The sequence below is a fragment of the Eucalyptus grandis genome, chromosome 1, assembly GCF_016545825.1.
Source record: "Eucalyptus grandis isolate ANBG69807.140 chromosome 1, ASM1654582v1, whole genome shotgun sequence".
NCBI classification, from domain to species: domain Eukaryota; kingdom Viridiplantae; phylum Streptophyta; class Magnoliopsida; order Myrtales; family Myrtaceae; genus Eucalyptus; species Eucalyptus grandis.
In genome coordinates, this window is record NC_052612.1 from 4035182 (window position 1) to 4056429 (window position 21248).

The 21248-nt window shown below is 39.7% G+C and overlaps 1 protein-coding gene, 1 long non-coding RNA gene and 1 other non-coding gene across 3 annotated transcripts; all 3 read right to left on the minus strand.

Moving 5' to 3' along the window:
* Window positions 1–346: 346 nt before the first annotated feature.
* LOC120292817 lies at window positions 347–1477 on the minus strand. The gene is made up of 2 exons (XR_005550427.1): window positions 1373–1477; window positions 347–464 (listed from the first exon to the last, which is right to left on the minus strand). It is a non-coding gene; the product is annotated as an uncharacterized LOC120292817 (long non-coding RNA).
* Window positions 1478–8734: 7257 nt separating this feature from the next.
* Window positions 8735–11425, minus strand: LOC104428044 (2-alkenal reductase (NADP(+)-dependent)-like). The gene is made up of 5 exons (XM_039311248.1): window positions 11183–11425; window positions 9991–10168; window positions 9498–9664; window positions 9241–9323; window positions 8735–9119 (listed from the first exon to the last, which is right to left on the minus strand). Exons 1-5 carry the CDS (start codon window positions 11420–11422, stop codon window positions 8741–8743), a joined length of 1047 nt encoding a protein of 348 aa, XP_039167182.1. The 5' UTR covers window positions 11423–11425; the 3' UTR covers window positions 8735–8740.
* A 5323-nt stretch (window positions 11426–16748) lies between these two features.
* On the minus strand, window positions 16749–19703 carry LOC104416725. Its single transcript, XR_005550409.1, has 5 exons — window positions 19357–19703; window positions 18163–18340; window positions 17639–17805; window positions 17379–17461; window positions 16749–17283 (listed from the first exon to the last, which is right to left on the minus strand). It is a non-coding gene; the product is annotated as a 2-alkenal reductase (NADP(+)-dependent) (transcript).
* Window positions 19704–21248: the final 1545 nt, after the last annotated feature.

The following is a 21248-nucleotide window of genomic DNA, read 5'->3' on the forward strand; positions in this document are numbered from 1 at the left end:
CGTGAGAAACCAAGACCACCTGTTTCACAATGTTGCGACCCGAAAGCCACCTGACAAGGGCTGCTGGACCGTTTTCGAGCCTTGGGCAATGTCTTTGGCATAGATAATCCTTTCCTCTTCGAACTGAGCAAAACTGTCTCCAGGAACTCTGGATAGAGATGATGGTAATCAAGCACATCGAAACCTTCCATTGGAACCATGATAGCTTTAAGCGGAGGCAGGGAGCTTCAGCATGGAACCCCTCATGTAAGTATCGCAGGACAGATAGAAATTCTTCACCAACACTCCGTCGGAGCCATAAGCAATCACTCGCTTGTTCCTCACTGCCTCCCCATCCTCAATCCCCATCCTTTCTTATCCTTTTCTTTTCTTTTCTTTTCTCCTCTCCACTACCCAAGAAGCTGAAGGTGAGGAGGTGTGGGTGGTTGTGTCTCTGTATGTAGAGATCGTTCGATGTTTCTGACCTGCGAGTGGATGGAACCTTTTATAGAGCAAACACAGCCGAATCTTAAATAATGAGTACACAAACATGTGCATTATAGAAGAGACAAGTTACAAAACAACAATCACTAGGAAAAAAAGAAGCTGACAATTCATACGTTAAACAAACATCCAAGTGCAGCAATTCACTCATGCGTTAGATCAATATGGAAAAGCATGCACTCGTGCTCCGGATGACCGACTCGTCTCAGCCGGCCAAGAAAACTTCACATTAGAAGGTAAAAAGTTGGTTGGCATAACACGTCCACGCTCTGGATTGATTGCATTGATTTGGACTGATCTTTTGCCAGGTCTAATTTCTCACCTAGATTCTGTCATCTCGACAAAGTGGAAGGAAACGTGTGGCATGTGAATGATTTTCTAAATGAGTTACAAACGAGCTTGAAAAAGATATGGCAATTGGTAGGGGTAAGGGCTAAGTGGGTTTAGACAAAGTACATGAAATTGGCACTCGTTGGTAAAATCCATTCAAACTACAAACTTTGATAGTCAAGCCCCATCTGGTTGATTGGTTTTGGCTCTTATGAAATTCGGGCTTTTTGTGATTTCTCCTAATTTTTGGTCTTGGGCTAATCTCGTGACATCAATGTGCCATTTAGACTAATGAAAACTAATAGGACCCTTGCACTTCTTATAGGGGCCGAAATTGGTAGTGGTAAAGATGGAACAAAATGGAAATGTTAAGGGCTAATGATGAAGATAAGGAAAATCAAATTAAACTCAAATGCAAAGGTGATACACTACATCCCAAAAACATGCAAATCGAGCCAAAACAGAACCCAAAGAAGAGTAGATTCCAACTAGGAGACACGACCAGCACTTCGTCCAGCAACCAAAGGATTTTTCCTAACTACCCCACCGTTTCTCTTACCTAGAGGCTGCTCTACCCTCCTTGCTAGTTCTTCAAGATTAGAACCTCAAAAGCCCAAGACCGAGAGAGAAAATTGAAGAGGAGAGGGGAGGTGTTCTGTCGAGCTAGAGGAGGAGAGAGGGAAATAAGAGAGTGGGAGAGGAAGAGAGAGATTCGAGTGAGATGTGAGGAAAGAAGAGAGGAGAATGGATTCCTTATGGCATTTGGCAACTTGCTAAATAGTATTTGATTTTGTCTTTTTGTTTCCGGTAATATATTTGAAACAGAAATCGATTTAATAAATTTGGAATAGAATCAAAGAGTTTAAAAAAAAAAGTTGATTATTTATTTCTGGGAATAATTCTAAAATCAAGCTAACCCATTTTTTTCTCTCTCTTCTTTTCTTCTTGCTTCTCTCTTATTCTTCCATTGCCATCGCCGTTAGCCATTGTTGTCATCGCCGTCCATTGCTACCAACAACTAGTTGGGCGAGGTTCGGCGAGCTCATCGAAGGCTCGCCCAGCCTGACCGATGAGCCTTGCCTAGCCGGCAAGGCTCTCAATTGGTCGAGCAAGGCTCGGTTGAGCCATGGCTGAGCAAGGCTTGACCTTGCCCAGATCTCGGCGAGGTGGAGCTCGCCTAGTCGCCAACAGGGCTTGACCTCACCAGGCCATTGCAAGGTTGGCCTCGTGGGACCACTACACCTTGACCTCGCGGTGGTCTGATAAGGTCGAGTGCCATTGGTGGCTAAGCGAGCTTGGCCTCGCCAGATCTGGGCCTTTTGAGCAAGAATTCTCGCTAAGCTATGGGTGAGTCTTATCCGATGAGGTGTGGCCTTGTTGGGGGCCTGATCCTTCGGCGAGGTCTCCGGCCTTTGTCCGCCGCTGTTGGTCATCTTGAGGCTGGCGACTAGCCATGACTTGAAGAAGAAGAACAAAAAGAAAAGAAAATAAAAAAAAAAGTAATAATAAAATATTAAAAGAAAATGATTTGGATTAAAAATTTTGAGAACGGTACCAAATATAATTTTGTTTTGGAGATAGAAAATTTGAACAGTTAGTAAACATTTTAAAATGGTTAGAAATTGTTCCTAGAACAAAAAAAAAAAAATCATTCTTGATAATAAATTATTTTTGAAAACAGAATAGTTATCAAATACATCCTTAATGTCTTAGTCTTGCATGTTCATGAGTCCTTGTGCAATCATGTTGTATTTGCAATTCCCATGATTCGGCGTGGGGGGTGCATAGGACTAATTTGAGGTTAATTTGAGTTTTCCTTACCTTCGTCATTAGCCCTTTATTTTCCATTTTGTTCCATCTTTACCCTACAAATTTCGGCCCCTATAGGAAGTGCAAGGGTCCTATTAGTTTTCACTAGTCTAAATGGCACATTGATGTCACAAGTTTAGCCAAAGACCGGAAATTAGGAAAAATCATAAGAAGAAATATTAAGACTAGTTTACATGGGATCAGGATCATGCATGATTTAATAAGTTCCTAAATTAAATTTGTGCACGACTAATCTAAAATTTTACGCTGTCGAGTGAGAGTCTTTTTCACCCAAGCCGGGCCTCATGCACACACACCCGGTCCACCGAGCCCAATGCACGGCCCATGCCATGCCAGGCCCAATTCGTAGCCCATCATCACCACGCCGGGCCCCCTCCCATACATTTATGGTAAAGTAGATATGACTTTTGGGATCCACTGGAAGGGCCAATTCGTGACCCAATGATTGGCCCATTGATCCCACACTTGTGGCCCTTACACAGCCCACCGACCCATTACTCGGACCCTATTACTCTATTCTAGGATCGAAAATTTTGGGGTGTCACATAATGGGAGTAACAATTTTGGGATATGGAGTGTTCAGATGCAGGTGCTATTAACAACCGAAGGTTTTGCGGAAGCATTGGAGGGCAAGATAAGTTGTCCAAAACAATGGAAAATGCCAAAAAGGACATGCTACTAATGAAGCCAAGAAGTATAATCCAGTCGGACCTATCAAATGTGGTGTTAATAGAGATGGTCAAGAAGAAAAGATGCCACAACATTGTGGGCAAAACTTCAAACACTCTATCCTATGTAACGAAAGGTTGTAATAATTGCTCATACATGTTGAAGGTCATATTTTAGTATAGATACACTGAATGTATATCTACTAGATCCCACCTAGATGAGTTCAATAAACTCATGATAGATCTAAAAAAGGCCAATAAAATCCTAGAAGATAAGAACAAGTATGATGATGTGAGCTTCTCCACCAGAGTTATCGAGGCACTTTATTGATTCATAGCTACATACTACGATTACCTTGAAAGACATAAAGTTTGCTTTGTTCTCTAAGGGGTAATAGAAAAAGTTGCGAGATGATAGTTTATAGCAAGATGTAGCGTGGGGACAAATGATTTGAGGTAGAGGTCAACATTGAGGGCTAGTAGTAATAGAGGCAAAAGCAAGTCGAAGTCACGCCATAGAAAGTCAAAAGAACGCGTGAAGTGCTTTAAGTTTCATGAGGAGGGGCACATTAGAAGAGATAATCTTAAGCTGAGAAATAGAAATGACAGGTAGAATGACACAAGCAGTGCAACAAATGCTGTCGAGAAGAGCACTGGTGAGGTAGTGGCTATCTTGTGTGTGACTATTGGTTCATTATGACACTAATGGAGTGCTCGATTCAAGTGTTTTGATCACATGGTGCCTCCCAAAAACTAATATGCTACTTACCAGACTACAACACGGTGGTCGAATTCTAATGACAAATAATGCAGCTAATAAGTTGTGGGGATAAGAACTGTTTGGATTTGGATGCATGATGGAGAACTGCGCATATTGATAGACGTGAGGCTTGTACCAGAGGTTAAGAAAAACCTTATTTCTCTAAGGACACTTGATGACATCAGTGTAAGTTCACCCTTGAAAGTGGAGTATTGATCTTTTGAGATACTATGACAGTGATGAAAGGGAAGAAAGTGATTACTCTCCATCACCTATTGCCGACTCTTTGGGGAAGGAGCCGTTTGTGATGAAGTCCCAGAATATGACTAGCTTGTTCGTCATTACCTCCCCATTCTCAACGCCATACCTTTTATTTTCTTTTCTTGACCAAGAAGCTAAGAGTGCGGAGGTGTGGGTGGGTGTTCTCTGTATGCGGAGATTGATATTTCTGAACTATTAGTGGATTGAATGAGCTCCACTTTCGCAGACCTGGTAACTGCTTATTACCACTAAGAATCTTACATAAACAAACTGGTGCATTATAGAAGAAATCACTGGAAAAATCAAGAAGCCGACAATTTATACACTAAACAAACAACCAAGAGCGGCAACTCATGCTCTAGATAAAAATGGACAAACATGCGCTCGTGCTTTGTATGACTGTTTGGGCCAGCTCGGGAATGATTGCCATTAATTTGGAAGGATCTCGCCCGGTCTCTCGTTGGAGATCCCTTTTGGGGAACACAATAAGGTCGGCGGGTCCTGACCAGGTTCGAGAAAGGGCCTTTGCGTTGAATTTGGGAACAACACCCCTCGTACTGGAAAATCATCCAAAAATTCATAAATCTATCACATTCTTACTAGTTTATTTCTAAACTTTTTAATTATGCTAATTGAATACTATTTTTTTCATATTTTTCCAATTGAATATATCTCACAATTTTGATTGGAAATCAATGATTTGGATGACGCCAACACCGATATACATAATTTTTAATATTTTTTGAATTATTTATTTATTAATTTAATTTTCTTTTCCCAATTCTTTTCTTCCTCCTCTAGCTATTTGTTGGGCCTTGACAACCATCAAAGGCGAGGGTTGACCTTGCTAGCCTTGGGTGAGCCTCAATCACCCCTAGCGATGGTGAGGTCGAGCTCGCTGGCCCTTACTTGATGCTTGACAACTTGCTAGAGGAGGAAGAGTGGAAGGTAAAAAAAAAAAAAAGAAAAAAAGAAAGAGCAAGAAAAGAAAAAAATAAATAAAATTCGAAAAAAGTGTCACTAGAATGGTTTATGTCTACATTAGCGATTTTCGATCAAATTTGATTAGATATACTTAATTGACAAAACGTGAATATGTCAATGACTGAATTGACACAAGTAAAAGATTTAGAATTAAATTGGCAAAAGTACAATATATTAATGACTTTTTGGACAATTTTCTCCCTTGTCTCGCGATTGATTTACAACCTTTGGAGAAATCACAATCGCTCCTAAATTCATTGTGTGAATGTGAATTTAGTCCTAAACTTTTCAATATTATTTTTAAACATTTGTTCGAAAATGTAATGTAGTTTTTTTTTTTTGACCAATTTTTACTAAGAATTGTTAATATGATGATTTAATCATTACCCACCATCTTACATGACACACCGCCACTAATGAAAATTGACAGAATGACTCCATTGGAATTTCATGCAAAAATATATGACTAGTTTGATAATATTAAAAAATTTAGGAAAGAATTTTATTTCGTACATAAATTTAGGAGTGATTGGGTAATTTTCCCTACATTTTTTGTTGTTGGTAAAAGCAATAAATTTCCCTACAATCTTTTGTTTGCCGTTATTTTCACTCTTACTTTTTTTTTTCTCACCTAGATGATCTCTTCTCAACATAGAGGAATAAAAATGGATGTCTCACGATATGTGGCATGTTATTGATTTTCTAAATGAATGATAAACGAGTTTGATAAAGATATGGCGATTGGTATTGTTAAGGCCTAAGTGGGTCCAGCAAAAAGTTTATGTGGGTTCAGCAAAAAGTTTATGAAATTTTTACCCGTTGGTAAAATCTATTCAAAGTACAAACTTTGATATTCGAGCTTAATTGGGTAGATTTGTTTGGGCTCTTATGAAATTTGGCTAGTCGAACCAGGCCAAAATCTACTTTTGAAACATATTAGGTTGAGTCAGCGTTGGTTTAACCCTACGAGTAACGCATATGATACGTAATGTTTTAATAGCTAGTAAAATGATCATGAAAGTTAACTAAATCAAATTTAATATTTAAGTAGGTCAGTCAAAGTAAGCTCATTCGTTTAGCTGACATATGCACAAGTGGTTTCCTATTGCTTGGAAAATTGTTCAAAAAGTCCTAAACCTATTGTACTTTTATAAATTCAGTTATAAATATTTTAATTTTACTAATTGAGTTGTAAATATTTTTATTTTTTGCCAATTAAGTGTATCTGGCCTAAATTTATCGACGTTGATAGATGGTGCTGACGTGGCATTTTAAATAATATGTTTATAGTATTTTGAATTTTTGTTGGGTTTTTTTTTTTTTTTTTTGAGTTAGGCTAGCAAGGATAGAAACAAAGAAAAGTGAAATGCTGCATCGGTGCAGGCCGTTTACGTCAGTAAATTTTGGCCAAAATTGGCTGAATAGATTCAATTGGCAAAATATGAGAATTTGTAAAATTCAATTAGCAAAATTAAAAAAAGTTTATGCTTAAACTGATAAAAATGTAATAGGATTAGGACTTTTTAGACAATTTTTCCCATGTTGCATGAGGATGAATTTGAATGACACACACCCGACTTCAATCCCATCAAGTGGGTCGACATAATCACGACTCTATTCAATCAACAACTATCCAAATAAGATAATGGAAATTCTCATCATTAGGGAAAATATTTAAACATAAATTATCATTAATGATGAAAATATTTTTCAGTTATTCTTTTTTTAACCGCCAAGAACGATTCAAATTAGAAAATATATTTCAAATTGCTCTTGCTGGTGAAACAAATGGAATGTAAATTCACATACATGCATGACCCCGCAAAGGGTTAGAGCTACTAAAATATCTGGTATTTGTTTGTTCTTTGGTAGGAGATGTGAATCTGAGGACTTTGAACAGCCTCTCAGGCCTGCCAAAAATGCATGGTGATGTTGGTTGATGTGATGGGCTTGATGGATCTCTAATTTGTATTCAATTATGTCACCGCCATTACACTTGCAACTTCAACCGTCCAATGCAAACACTGCTTCTTTGCACACGTCATGGGCACATCATGCACATGCTCCAAGAGACAAGTTAGCTTGCAATTAATCTCTATTGATTTGAAATTCGATTCATGACATGCAACGAAACCCGAGCCATGTTAGGAAATTTCAAATTGGATTCTTTGGTAACAGATGTGAATCTGAGGACTTTGAACAGCCTCTCAAGCCTGCCAAAAATGCATGGTGATGATGGTTGATGTGATGGGATTGATGGATCCCTAATTCGTATTTAATTATGTCACCGCCATTACACTTGCAACTTCAACTGTCCAATGCAAACACCGCTTATTTGCACGTGCCATAGGCACATCATGTGCAAGCTCCAAGAGACAAGTTAGCTTGGAATTAATCTCGATTGATTTGAAATTCGATTCATGATGTGCAACGAAGCCTGAGCCATGTTAGGAAATTTCGAATTGGACTGTTGCCAATGGGGTTATGGATGATACAGAAGGGAAATCAATTTCTCACAAGAGTTCTTTTCCTAGTTGATGTCGAAAAAATGCCCATAGAGTTTTTTGCATAAAATTATTTTTTAGTTGTAGTAAGTGTGCTTAATATGTGCTGTGTGAGAAATACAAAGAATATCAAGAGCTCTCTTCCAAGAGAGTTGAGAGTACGAAAAAAGCCCTTTCTTGTGATTAACTTTTGTGAGTTGGGGTTAAATTTAGAATTGAAAAACATTTATAAATGACTGGTTGAACGTTTGTAACCATGTCTTTGCTGATTGCATTCGAATCATCCCATTGATCTCTCAACGTGAAGTAGGCATGCTATCGTACCACGATAATCCCTTATTTTTTAGTTTCATTTCTTTGATTTATTTCTTACTCGAAAAATTTCATTTGCCTAGGTACTTTGCATTCTCCGAACCACGATAATCTCTTATTTTTGAGTTTCATTTAAAGGTGATGATAGGGTACTAGAAGACACATTTCCATCGACATCTTTTAGAGGCATATCACAAACGTGAAGTAGGCATGCTATCGAACCACGATAATCCCTTATTTTTGAGTTTTATTTAAAGGCGATGATACAGTACAAGAAGACACATTTCCATGACATCTTATAGAGGCATATGAGATTCTATGTCCAATACAGAGAACGATCCTTCCAAAGCAAAGGAGAGCATCTGCACCAAAAAGTACACTAATCGACTCGTTCGCGAAAAGCCACAAACCACCACGTTTTCCAACATTGATCCCTGAAAACAACCCAACCAGATGGTCCTCCGTATCATCCGATTCATCCCCAGAGAAAGAAACAACATCTGTGTCCTCGCACAACGGAACGGCAACACAGACAAACAGAAAACAACCCATTTTGAAAACACGAGAAAAGCGGAGACGACGCCGATGGAAAAGAACAGAAAGCCGACTCATTCGTGAGAAACCACCACCACTTGTTTCCCGACATTGCGGCCGGAGAACAGCCCGATGAGAGCTGTCGGAGCATTCTCAAGACCTTCGGCAGTGTCTTCCACATACACAATCTTCCCCTCTTTGATCTGAGGCAATACCATCTCCAGGAACTTTGGGTAGAGATGATAGTAATCGGATACCACGAAACCTTCCATCCGAATCCGCTTCAGGATAAAATTTGTCAAGTTGTGTATGCCTTCGGGCTGCTCGAGATTGTACTGTGAGATCATTCCACAAACCGCGATTCGGCCATGAAGTTTCATGCTGAGCAGCACCGCATCGAGCATCTTTCCGCCAACGTTTTCGAAGTAGATATCGATACCCTCGGGGAAGCATCTAAACATTTATAATACAAAAAGTCAAACGGAGTAGGCGTCAGGAACAGTTACATTTTTTTTTATATCCCGTGCGCCAGTCGCTTATTTGCTTAATCATCACTGCTATACTCATAGCTCACCTTTTCAGTGCTGCATCCAGATCCAGTTCCTCCTTGTAGTTGAAAGCATCATCGAATCCAAACTTGTTCTTCAGCAAATCAACATTTTTTGCAAAAATAGCGGCAAAAGCGACTTTTAATACAATGAAATTCGGAAGAGAACAATAAGACTGTAGTCAGTAAAATGACGACGATGGTATACATTCAATAGTGCCATCACTCTCTTGACCATTCTCAAATTTAAGAAAGACAGCACTCATCAACCATGACACGATTACCTTCTCTTTGCTACCAGCGCTGCCAACAACATAACAACCGAACAACTTTGCAAACTGGCCAACAAGCTGACCAACAGCTCCCGATGCCGCTGATATGAAAACAGTCTCTCCTTTCTTAGGAGAGCATACTTCGAAAAAACCGGCATAAGCTGTCATGCCAGTCGTACCTACAAATTATAAATTTGTAGAAATTAGACAAAGGTGTAGGAGTGTTATGCTATGGCAAAATCTCAAATGGTCCGATTATTTCCCAAAGTTGAAGCCCGTGAGAAATGTATTCTTCTCAAGGAAAGCTACTATTTCTCTAGAAACAACCGATTTACACGCTTCGCAAAGCGAGAAGACGGCTTTGCAGGGCTCTGTCATTCAGACAATTCAATGAGGCCATAAGGTTCATCGACAATGAAGATCCTACGAGTAATATCTTAACTATCTGATTCCTCTTATTCATTAAGAAGACATAGATATTGCAATCGATGATAGAAAAGCGTACCCAAAAGGCCAGTGTAGTAAGACAGAGGCACATTGGTGTGTTCAATCTTGAAGCAAGTCTCTGGTGCAGTAATTAGCGTATACTCCTCCCATCCGGTTAAACCCCAAAGCAAGTCGCCTTTCTTGAAGTCTGGATGCCCGGATTCCAAAACTCTAGCTACTCCATATCCAGTGATAAGCTGCATCAATGCGTTAAATACTTCAAATATAAGTGAATAATTTAGCAAACGTAAATAGACATTGTACTTCCAAGAAGGAATGATTGGACATGAAGACAATTTCATAGTCAAATGCGCTACAATAACCAGAGACCCTTTCACCTTTAACCTTTTTTCTGATATTAAAAGTTTGCAACTCGAGTCATATTGAGGTAAGGTAAGTCAAAATGCAGTTTTCCTTAACCCTTGATATAACTTCCAACAAACCTAGAATGGCATAATTTTAACACAGCGGGAATAAAATTGAAATCCATAGCTATACATCAGAATCCTAAGCAATATGCTGAAGGATCCAACCAAAACTCTGCTCATCCCAGAGTCATGTTTATTTTATATTTCAATTAATACATCTCATTGTCCTCTTTCACGTGCAAGCTATCAGTCACAATTTGTCATGCTTACACATTACTCGCATCGCTTAACCCCATGATTATGTGGACTGTGTAAACGTAAGGAATGTAAAATTCCTATGCCAAATAGCACAAGCGACGTTCTCTCGACACCCTAAGCTCTTCAATACATTTGCCAAATATTATACCGACATCACAAACAAATTCTACAATTTCAAAGCCACCACCAATTGGCTCACAAAAGATTTAGCCATGATATTAAAAAAGATAAAAATAAATACACGTACAGCACAGAGTCGCTACGATCCTTTGATTCAAATGATCGGACATAATCAGAACTAATACTTGACAAGTCCTCGTATATTAATTTAGCCAAACCTGAGATCATGATCCAACACTCAGGAAAACTGATATAATATCCCCCATCCATCAGCAGAGACACCGCAACTTTCTCCAAAAACAACACAATGAATGTCCAGAGCAAACTTAAAAAGGACAAACAATATCATACTCAAGAAAACCCACATCATCCTCGATGAACTTTTTCTCTATCTAAATTCTTTGGAAAAAAAGGAAAAAAAAGAGACAGAACTTGACAACGAAAGGAGTACTTAGGCTTGCTCACCGAACCAGGTCTGAAGGCTTGGACATAATCCGGGACGTCGGGCTTCGTCATGCGGAACTTCATGTAAGGGTCGCAGGACAAGTAGAGATTTTTCACGAGAAGGCCGTTCGAGCCCTCCAGGAGACGCAACTTCATGGTCGACTCACGCAACTCCATGTTCGTATCCTTGGGGAAACCACTCACGTGGTCCCTCAATATCACTTGCTTGTTCCTCACTGCCTCCTCATTCTCGCCCGCCATCGCTCTTCGCTGCTCTTTCGGCAAAACTCTGAACACCCAGAAGAGAGAAGATGAGCAGGCGTGGAGTGTGAAGAGGCCATGCGGGACAGATAAGAAGGCAACCTTTTGGTTGCGCCTTGTGGGTCAGCCGGCGGGGGATGGTAGTTGATGGGGACGGCGACGATGGAGGTGAGTGGAGGATCACGAGAAGCGAGAGCGAGATGGTTTTGGAAATCTTAAATTTCGGTTCATTGCATGTCATGGTCTTCGAATTTTTTATTCATTTAATGATGTTCCCAAACTTTATCTAACGTAATCTCTGAACTTTATATCAATATATAATGTGGTCTCCGGACTATATAAAAATATTGAATGCCGTCGTTCCATTAATTCAAGCTCATGGACAAACTTAAATATCTTCATATAATCAAATGACTACATTAGACATGCACCATAAGTTCGGGTATCAAATTGACAATTTAAAAGTTTAGGGACAATTTTACATATTGGGATAAAGTTCAAGAGTCACATTGCATATTGGGTAAAAATTCATAAATTATTTATGTCGTTTTCCTATTGATGTTCAGTAAATTTTTTGTTTCCCAGAATAGATTTGGAATAGAAACAAGAAGTAACAAAAAATATTTCTTTGTTCTTGGAAACAATTTCTAGAATTACTTTTTTTTTTCTCTTCTCTCTTCTTCTCTTTCCTCTTCTTTTTCTTCTTCCTTTTGACCGGTCGCTGGTCTTGGCCATGTTTGGCGCGGTTGACTGACTAGACGAGGGCCGGCGACCTCTCCGGAGCGTTGCCAGCCCCCAAAGACGCCGAGCCATGGTGAGGCAAGGTGAGGCCGAGCTCACTCAGCCACCGGCTAGGCTTGGCCTCACTGGGCCACCTCCAGAACGGCGTCGCCTAGCAGTGGCCCGACGAGGCTCGGCCTCCCCAATGGGCGCGAGGCCGGGCCTCGCCCGGAGCCGGGGTGAGGCCGAGCCTCGCCGGTGGCCTAGTGAGGGTGGCCGACCGACCAAAGAGAAAAAAAGAAAAAGGAAAAAGAAGAAAATATAATAAAAGAATTAAAAAATTAAAAGAAATAAAAAAAAACTAAGAATTTTACCAAATGTATTTCTATCCCGAGAATATAAATTTTGAGAAGTTACCAAACCCATTCTTTTGCTTAGAAATTATTCCCGAGAACGTAATCAGAAAATCATTTCTTATCAAAAATTGCTTTTCGGAATAAAATCGTTACCAAACGTGCCCTTAGTGACCGACGCCATAAGATATGTGTTTGACTTTTCACAAGCAATAATTTAGGACTATTAAAATTAGAAAATAATTTTTCATTTGCCCTTTTCAGCGAAACAAATGGAATCTAAAATCACATAGTAGCAAAGGGTTAAAGCTATTTAAATATCTCTCTTGCTTGTCTATTTATTAGTAGCAATGTCTGTGACCCTGATGATGTCCAGCAGCCTCTCAAGCTTTGCCAAGAACACACGGTGATGATGCTTGATTTGGTGGGCTTGATGTATAACTAATTCGGATCGAGTCGAACAAAACGTTGTCCCTCATTTCTAGCGTGCTGGATTCGAGTCCATAACTAGGAAATTTCAACCATTCAATGCAGACTTCGCTTATTTGCATGCTCATATTGTTCTTGTCCTTGTTGATGTCGAAGAAATGCTCATAGAGTTCTTCGCATATAATTATTTTATTTTTGTAGTAAGTGTGCTTAACATATGTGAAGCTTGTGAGAGATACAGAGAATATAGAGAGCCCTCTTCCAAAAGAGTTGAGAGAACGAAAAAAAGCCCTTTCTTATAATTAATTTTTGTGAGTTGGGGTTGAATTTAGAATTGGAACATACTTGTTAAAAGGAAATTATCAAAAAAGTCCTAGACAAATGTACTTGTGCTAATTCGATCCTAAATCTTTTAACATGGTCAATTGAGTTCCAAACCTTTTAACAATTTAGCAGTGTAGTTCATCGAGCCAAAATTGGCAAATTTTGACAGGAAATCACTGACTTGAACGCCAACTGTTTTATGTGGCACAACTAGTGTTAATACTGACAAGTTTAAGTTTTTTTTTTCTTTTCTTTTCGCCGGGCCTCACTTGGGCAAGCCCCCTTGCCAAATCTAGAGAGGTCAACCTTTGCCTAGGCCAAGGTGGCCTTGCTAAGTGTCACCCAGGGGAGGGTTGGCCTAGGCAAGGCCTTGTAAGGATTCGCTTGGCCTAGTCTGGTATGGTGAATAGGTGCTCACCCTCGCCCCCCTAAGACTTGGCAAGGTTGAACCTTGCCAGGCCTTGCCCTAGCCTAAGAGAGACCGGCCCTTGATTGGTCTATGGCTGGTGGTTCACCATTGGTCATTGCTTAGAAATTATTCCCGAACGTAATCGAAAAAATCATTTCTTATCAAAAATTGCTTTTCGGAATAAAATCGTTACAAACGTGCCCTTAGTGACGACGCCATAAGATATGTGTTTGACTTTTCACAAGCAATAATTTAGGACTATTAAAATTAGAAAAATAATTTTTCATTTGCCCTTTTCAGCGAAACAAATGGAATCTAAAATCACATAGTAGCAAAGGGTTAAAGCTATTTAAATATCTCTCTTGCTTGTCTATTTATTAGTAGCAATGTCTGTGACCCTGATGATGTCCAGCAGCCTCTCAAGCTTTGCCAAGAACACACGGTGATGATGCTTGATTTGGTGGGCTTGATGTATAACTAATTCGGATCGAGTCGAACAAAACGTTGTCCCTCATTTCTAGCGTGCTGGATTCGAGTCCATAACTAGGAAATTTCAACCATTCAATGCAGACTTCGCTTATTTGCATGCTCATAGGGTTCTTGTCCTTGTTGATGTCGAAGAAATGCTCATAGAGTTCTTCGCATATAATTATTTTATTTTTGTAGTAAGTGTGCTTAACATATGTGAAGCTTGTGAGAGATACAGAGAATATAGAGAGCCCTCTTCCAAAAGAGTTGAGAGAACGAAAAAAAGCCCTTTCTTATAATTAATTTTTGTGAGTTGGGGTTGAATTTAGAATTGGAACATACTTGTTAAAAGGAAATTATCAAAAAGTCCTAGACAAATGTACTTGTGCTAATTCGATCCTAAATCTTTTAACATGGTCAATTGAGTTCCAAACCTTTTAACAATTTAGCAAGTGTAGTTCATCGAGCCAAAATTGGCAAATTTTGACAGGAAATCACTGACTTGAACGTCAACTGTTTTATGTGGCACAACTAGTGTTAATACTGACAAGTTTAAGTTTTTTTTTTCTCTTTTCTTTCCGCCGGGCCTCACTTGGGCAAGCCCCCTTGCCAAATCTAGAGAGGTCAACCTTTGCCTAGGCCAAGGTGGCCTTGCTAAGTGTCACCCAGGGAGGGTTGGCCTAGGCAAGGCCTTGTAAGGATTCGCTTGGCCTAGTCCGGTATGGTGAATAGGTGCTCACCCTCGCCCCCTAAGACTTGGCAAGGTTGAACCTTGCCGTGCCTTGCCCTAGCCTAAGAGAGACCGGCCCTTGATTGGTCTATGGCTGGTGGTTCACCATTGGTCATTGCTTAGAAATTATTCCCGAGAACAGAATCAGAAAAAATCATTTCTTATCAAAAATTGCTTTTCGGAATAAAATCGTTACCAAACGTGCCCTTAGTGACTGACGCCATAAGATATGTGTTTGACTTTTCACAAGCAATAATTTAGGACTATTAAAATTAGAAAAATAATTTTTCATTTGCCCTTTTCAGCGAAACAAATGGAATCTAAAATCACATAGTAGCAAAGGGTTAAAGCTATTTAAATATCTCTCTTGCTTGTCTATTTATTAGTAGCAATGTCTCGTGACCCGATGATGTCCAGCAGCCTCTCAAGCTTTGCCAAGAACACACGGTGATGATGCTTGATTTGGTGGGCTTGATGTATAACTAATTCGGATCGAGTCGAACAAAACGTTGTCCCTCATTTCTAGCGTGCTGGATTCGAGTCCATAACTAGGAAATTTCAACCATTCAATGCAGACTTCGCTTATTTGCATGCTCATAGGGTTCTTGTCCTTGTTGATGTCGAAGAAATGCTCATAGAGTTCTTCGCATATAATTATTTTATTTTTGTAGTAAGTGTGCTTAACATATGTGAAGCTTGTGAGAGATACAGAGAATATAGAGAGCCCTCTTCCAAAAGAGTTGAGAGAACGAAAAAAAGCCCTTTCTTATAATTAATTTTTGTGAGTTGGGGTTGAATTTAGAATTGGAACATACTTGTTAAAAGGAAATTATCAAAAAAGTCCTAGACAAATGTACTTGTGCTAATTCGATCCTAAATCTTTTAACATGGTCAATTGAGTTCCAAACCTTTTAACAATTTAGCAAGTGTAGTTCATCGAGCCAAAATTGGCAAATTTTGACAGAAATCACCGACTTGAACGTCAACCTGTTTTATGTGGCACAACTAGTGTTAATACTGACAAGTTTAAGTTTTTTTTCTTTTCTTTCCGCCGGGCCTCACTTGGGCAAGCCCCTTGCCAAATCTAGAGAGGTCAACCTTTGCCTAGGCCAAGGTGGCCTTGCTAAGTGTCACCCAGGGGAGGGTTGGCCTAGGCAAGGCCTTGTAAGGATTCGCTTGGCCTAGTCTGGTATGGTGAATAGGTGCTCACCCTCGCCCCCTAAGACTTGGCAAGGTTGAACCTTGCCCCCTTGCCCTAGCCTAAGAGAGACCGGCCCTTGATTGGTCTATGGCTGGTGGTTCACCATTGGTCATTGCCCCCCCAAAAAGGGAAAGAAAAAGAAAAAGAAAAATCATTCTTTTAAAAATTCCAAAAGTTATCCAAGGTCACTGTTCATGTTAGAGATTTCCAACAAAAATTGGCTGGTACGATTTAATTGGCCAAATTGAAAAGTTTAGAACTAGATTTACATAAATACAATAAGTTATAATTTCTCTCTCTTGTGCATGACTTTGGTTTTAGGATAAGACCAGACAAAAATACTGCAATGTATGCACACCGTTAAATCATAATAATCTATTATTTTTGAGTTTCATTTCTTTGATTTATCTCTTACTTAAATCTTTTAATTTGTTCATGCACTTTCCCCATTAGTCATAACAATTTGGTATCTCAAATGAGTCTTATTTAAAGACGATGACACGGTACAAGAAGAAATATTTCCATTAACATTAGTATAGGGAGGCCAATAAAATTCTATACCTGATACAGACAACAATCCCCCGAAGGCAAAACAGAGCATGTGCACCCAAAAGTACACTAAGCGACTCATTCGCGAAAGGCTACAAACCACCACGTTTTCCAACGTTGCCCCCGAAAACAACCCAACCAGATGGTCCTCTGTATCATCTGATTCATCCCCAAAGAAAGAAACAACCTCTATGTCCTCGCACGATGGAACGGCAACACAACGGCAAACAGAAAACAACCATTTTGAAAATACGAGAAAAGAGTAGACTATGCCGATGGAAAAGGTACAGAAAGCCGACTCATTCGTGAGAAACCACCACCACTTGTTTCCCGACATTGCGGCCGGAGAATAGCCCGATGAGAGCTGCCGGAGCATTCTCGAGACCTTCAGTAGTGTCTTCCACATAAACAATCTTCCCCTCTTTGATCTGAGGCAATACCATCTCCAGGAACTTTGGATAGAGATGATAGTAATCGAACACCAGGAAACCTTCCATTCTAACCTGCTTCAGAATGAGGTTCATCAAGTTGTATGGGCCTTCGGGCTGCTCGAGATTGTACTGTGAGATCAGTCCACATAGTGCGATTCGGCCACGAAGTTTCATGTTGAGCAGTACTGCGTCGAGCATCTTTCCGCCAACATTTTCAAAGTAGATATCGATGCCCTCGGGGAAGCATCTAATCATTTACCACACAAAAGTCAAATGGAGTGGGCTTTAGGAATGGGTACATATTTTATTTGCTTAATCATCATTGCTATACTCATAGCTCACCTTTTCAGTGCTGCATCCAGATCCAATTCCTCCTTGTAGTTGAAAGCATCATCGAATCCAAACTTGTTCTTCAGCAAATCAACCTTTTTTGCAAAATAGCAGCAAAAAGAACTTTTAATACAATGAAATTCGGAAGAGAACAGTAAGACTGTAGTTACTGAAATGATGATTATGTTATGCATACATTCAACAGTGCCATCACTCTCTTGAGCATTCTCAAATTCTAGAAAGACAGCACTCATCAACCGTGATATGATTACCTTCTCTTTGCTACCAGCGCTGCCAACAACATAACAACCAAACAACTTTGCAAACTGGCCAACGAGCTGACCGACGGCTCCTGATGCTGCCGATATGAAAACAGTCTCTCCTCTCTTAGGAGAGCATACCTCAAAAAACCCGACATAAGCTGCCATGCCAGCCATACCTGCAAAGATTAAATTTGTTGAAATTAGACAAGTCACAGGATTTGCTGAAGCATAAGTATAAAAGTGTTATGCTATGGCAAAATCTCAAATGGTCCGATTATTGCCCAAAGGTGAAGCCCGTGAGAAATGTATTGACTTCTCAAGGAAAGCTACTATTTCCCTAGAAATAACTGATTTACATGCTTCTTTCAAAGCGAGAAGACAGCTTTGCAGTATTGGCCCTGTCATTCAGACAATTCAACAAGGCCATAAGGCTCATCAGCAATGAAAATCCCTACAAGTGATATCTTAACTATCTGATTCTCCTTATTCATTAACAAGAAAGAGATATTACAGTTGATGATTATAGAGCATACCCAAAAGGCCAGTGTAGTAAGACAGAGGAACATCAGTGTGTTCAATCTTAAAGCAAGCCTCTGGTGCAGTAATTAGACTATACTCCTCCCATCCAGTGAAACCCCAAAGCAAGTCGCCTTTCTTGAAGTTTGGATGCCCAGATTCCAAAACTCTAGCTACTCCATATCCAGTGATAGGCTGCATCAACGTGTTAAATACTTCAAATATAATTGCAAATGGTTCAGCAAACAAAAATAGATATTGTACTTCCAAGAAGGAATGATAAGACAATTTCATAATCAAATGCACTACAATAACCAGAGACCCTTACCTTTTGTCTGATATTAAAAGTCTGCAAGCTGAGTCATATTGAAGCAAGGTAAGTCAAAATGCAGCTTTCTTAACACTTAATATAACTTCCAACAAACCTGGAAGAAGAGCGGCGGACTTCTAATAGCTCAGCGCGAATAGAATTGAAATCCATAGTATTATATTGGAATCCTTAGCAATTTCTAACGGATGCAACCAAAACTCTGCTTATCCCAGAGTCATGTTTAGTTTATGTTTTAATGAATGCGTCTAATTATCCTATTTCACGTGCAAGCTATCCACCACCATTCGTCATGCTTACACATGAGTGGGAGTGTGAAGCAACTTGCATTGCTTAACCCCGTCATTATGTGCACTGTGTAAACGTAAGACATGTAAAATTGCTATGCCAAATAGCATAAGCGACGTTCTTTTGACACCCTAGGCTCTTCAATACATTTGCTGAATCTTATACCGACATGACAAATCACTTCTACACTTTCAAAGCCACCACCAATTGGCTCACAAAAAATTTAGCCATTGTATAAAAAAGAATGAATAGACATACAGCACAGAGTCGCTGCCATCCTCTGATTCAAATGATCGGACATAATCACAACTAATACTTGACAAGTCCTCGTATATTAATTTAGCCAAACCTCAGATCGTGATCCAACACTCAGGGAAAGCAATATAATACCCGCCATCCATCAACAGAGACACCGCAACTTTCTCCAGAAACAACATAGTGAATCCCCAGAGCAAACGGGTCAAACTTAAAGAGGACAAAAATATCATACTCAAGAAAATCCACATCATTCTCAGTGAACTTTTTCTCTTTCTACATTCTTTTGGAAAAAAACAGACAGAACTTGACAACAAATAGAGTACTTAGGCTTGCTCACCGAACCAGGTTTGAAGGAATCAACATAACCCGGGATGTCGAGCTTCGCCATGCGGGTCCTCATGTAAGGGTCGCAGGACAAGTAGAGATTCTTCACGAGGAGGCCGTTCGACCCTCCGGGAGACGCAACTTCATGGTCGATTCCCGCACCTCCATGTCCGTCTCCTTGGGGAAACCGCTCACGTAGTCCCTGAATATCACTTGCATGTTCTTCACTACCTCCCCATCCTCACTCGCCATGGCTCTTCGCTACTCTTTCGGCGAAGCTCCAAACACCCAGAAGAGAGAAGATGAACAGGCGTGGAGCGTGCTAGTGCGGTATCGTTCTTAACGACTCAGCTGAGCGTGGAACACGTGAAGAAGTATTGCGGGACAGAAAAACGTGACCTTTTGTTTCTCCTTGTGGCGTCAGTGGGTGGGAGTAGTTGATGGGGGCGGTGACGACGGAGCTGAGTGGAGGATACTGTGGAGCGAGAGCGAGATGGTTGTGGAGATACTCCGCGAGGAGGACGAGAGGATACTGTGCAGCGAGATGGTTGTGGAGATGCTCCGCGAGGAAGACGACAGCATTCCGGTATGTTCGGTTGTCGTTGGGATAACGGGACAAAGGATCCTAATTTTTGACTCAATGTCGAATATACTTCTTGAATTTTTTATTTATTCAATATTATCCATGAATTTTATCTTAATATATAATATGATTGCTGAATTTTTAGTTTATTCCATATAATTCTTGAACTTTTGATATATGTTCAATTTAATCCATTTACTATATGGTGATGTTTAATATTGTTATTTCATTAATTCAAACTCAAGTTCAAGCTCAGAGACAATATTAAATATTTTCATATAGTACAATGACTACATTAAATATGTACTAACAATTTAGGGACTAAATTAGCAATTTAAAAAGTCATGGACGACGTTATATATCAGGATAAAGGTCAGGGACTAAATTGACAATTTAAAAGTTCAGAAACAACATTGCTTATCAAGATAAAGTTCAAGAACTATATTGAAAAAATTAAAAGTTCAAGGATCATAATGCACATTATACCAAAATTTAGAGACTATTTGTATTATTTTTCTATTGGTGTTTTCTTGTGCGTTGGATCAGTTCCGGAGCATAGTGATTGGTCATTTACACAGCTGCTCTTCTTGGTTGGGGGCCTCTCTTTTGTCTTCGCGTTGAACACAGTCGAAAAATGGTCATGACCCTCCCAAAGTTTTTACGAGATGACCCGAAATTCCACTTCGCTTAGCGATTGACGCTAGAGGACACGTGTTTGATTTTTCATAAGCAATAAGTTACAACAATTAAAATTAGACAAATGATTCTTGATTTGCTCTTTTCAGCGAAACAAACAGAGCATAAGATCACATAGTTGCAAAGGGTCATAACTGTTAAGATGTCTCTTTTGTTTGTCTATTTATTAGCAGTAATGGCCGTGACGCTAAGGATGTCCAGCAGCCTCTCAAGCTTGGCCAAGAGCACATGGTGATGATGGTTGATTTGGTGGGCTTGATGTATCACACTAGTTCGGATCGAGTCGAACAGAACGTTGTCTTCATTTCTAGCAGTGCTGGATTCGAGTCCATAACTTGGAAACTTCAGCCATTCAATGCAAATTTCGCTTATTTGCACGCTCATACAGTTTTCTTTGCATATAATTATTTTGTTGTGGCGGTAAGTGTGCTAAATATATACGAAACTTGTGAGACTATGAAAAAAGCCCTTTCTTATAATTTTTTTTTTTTTGAGTTGGGGTTAAACACACTTATAAAGGGGAATTATTAAGAAAGTCTTAGACGATCGCATTTGTGTCATTTCCATCCTAAACTTTTTAATGGGGCAAGTTCTAAACCTTTTGCGATTTACTATTGTGGTTCATC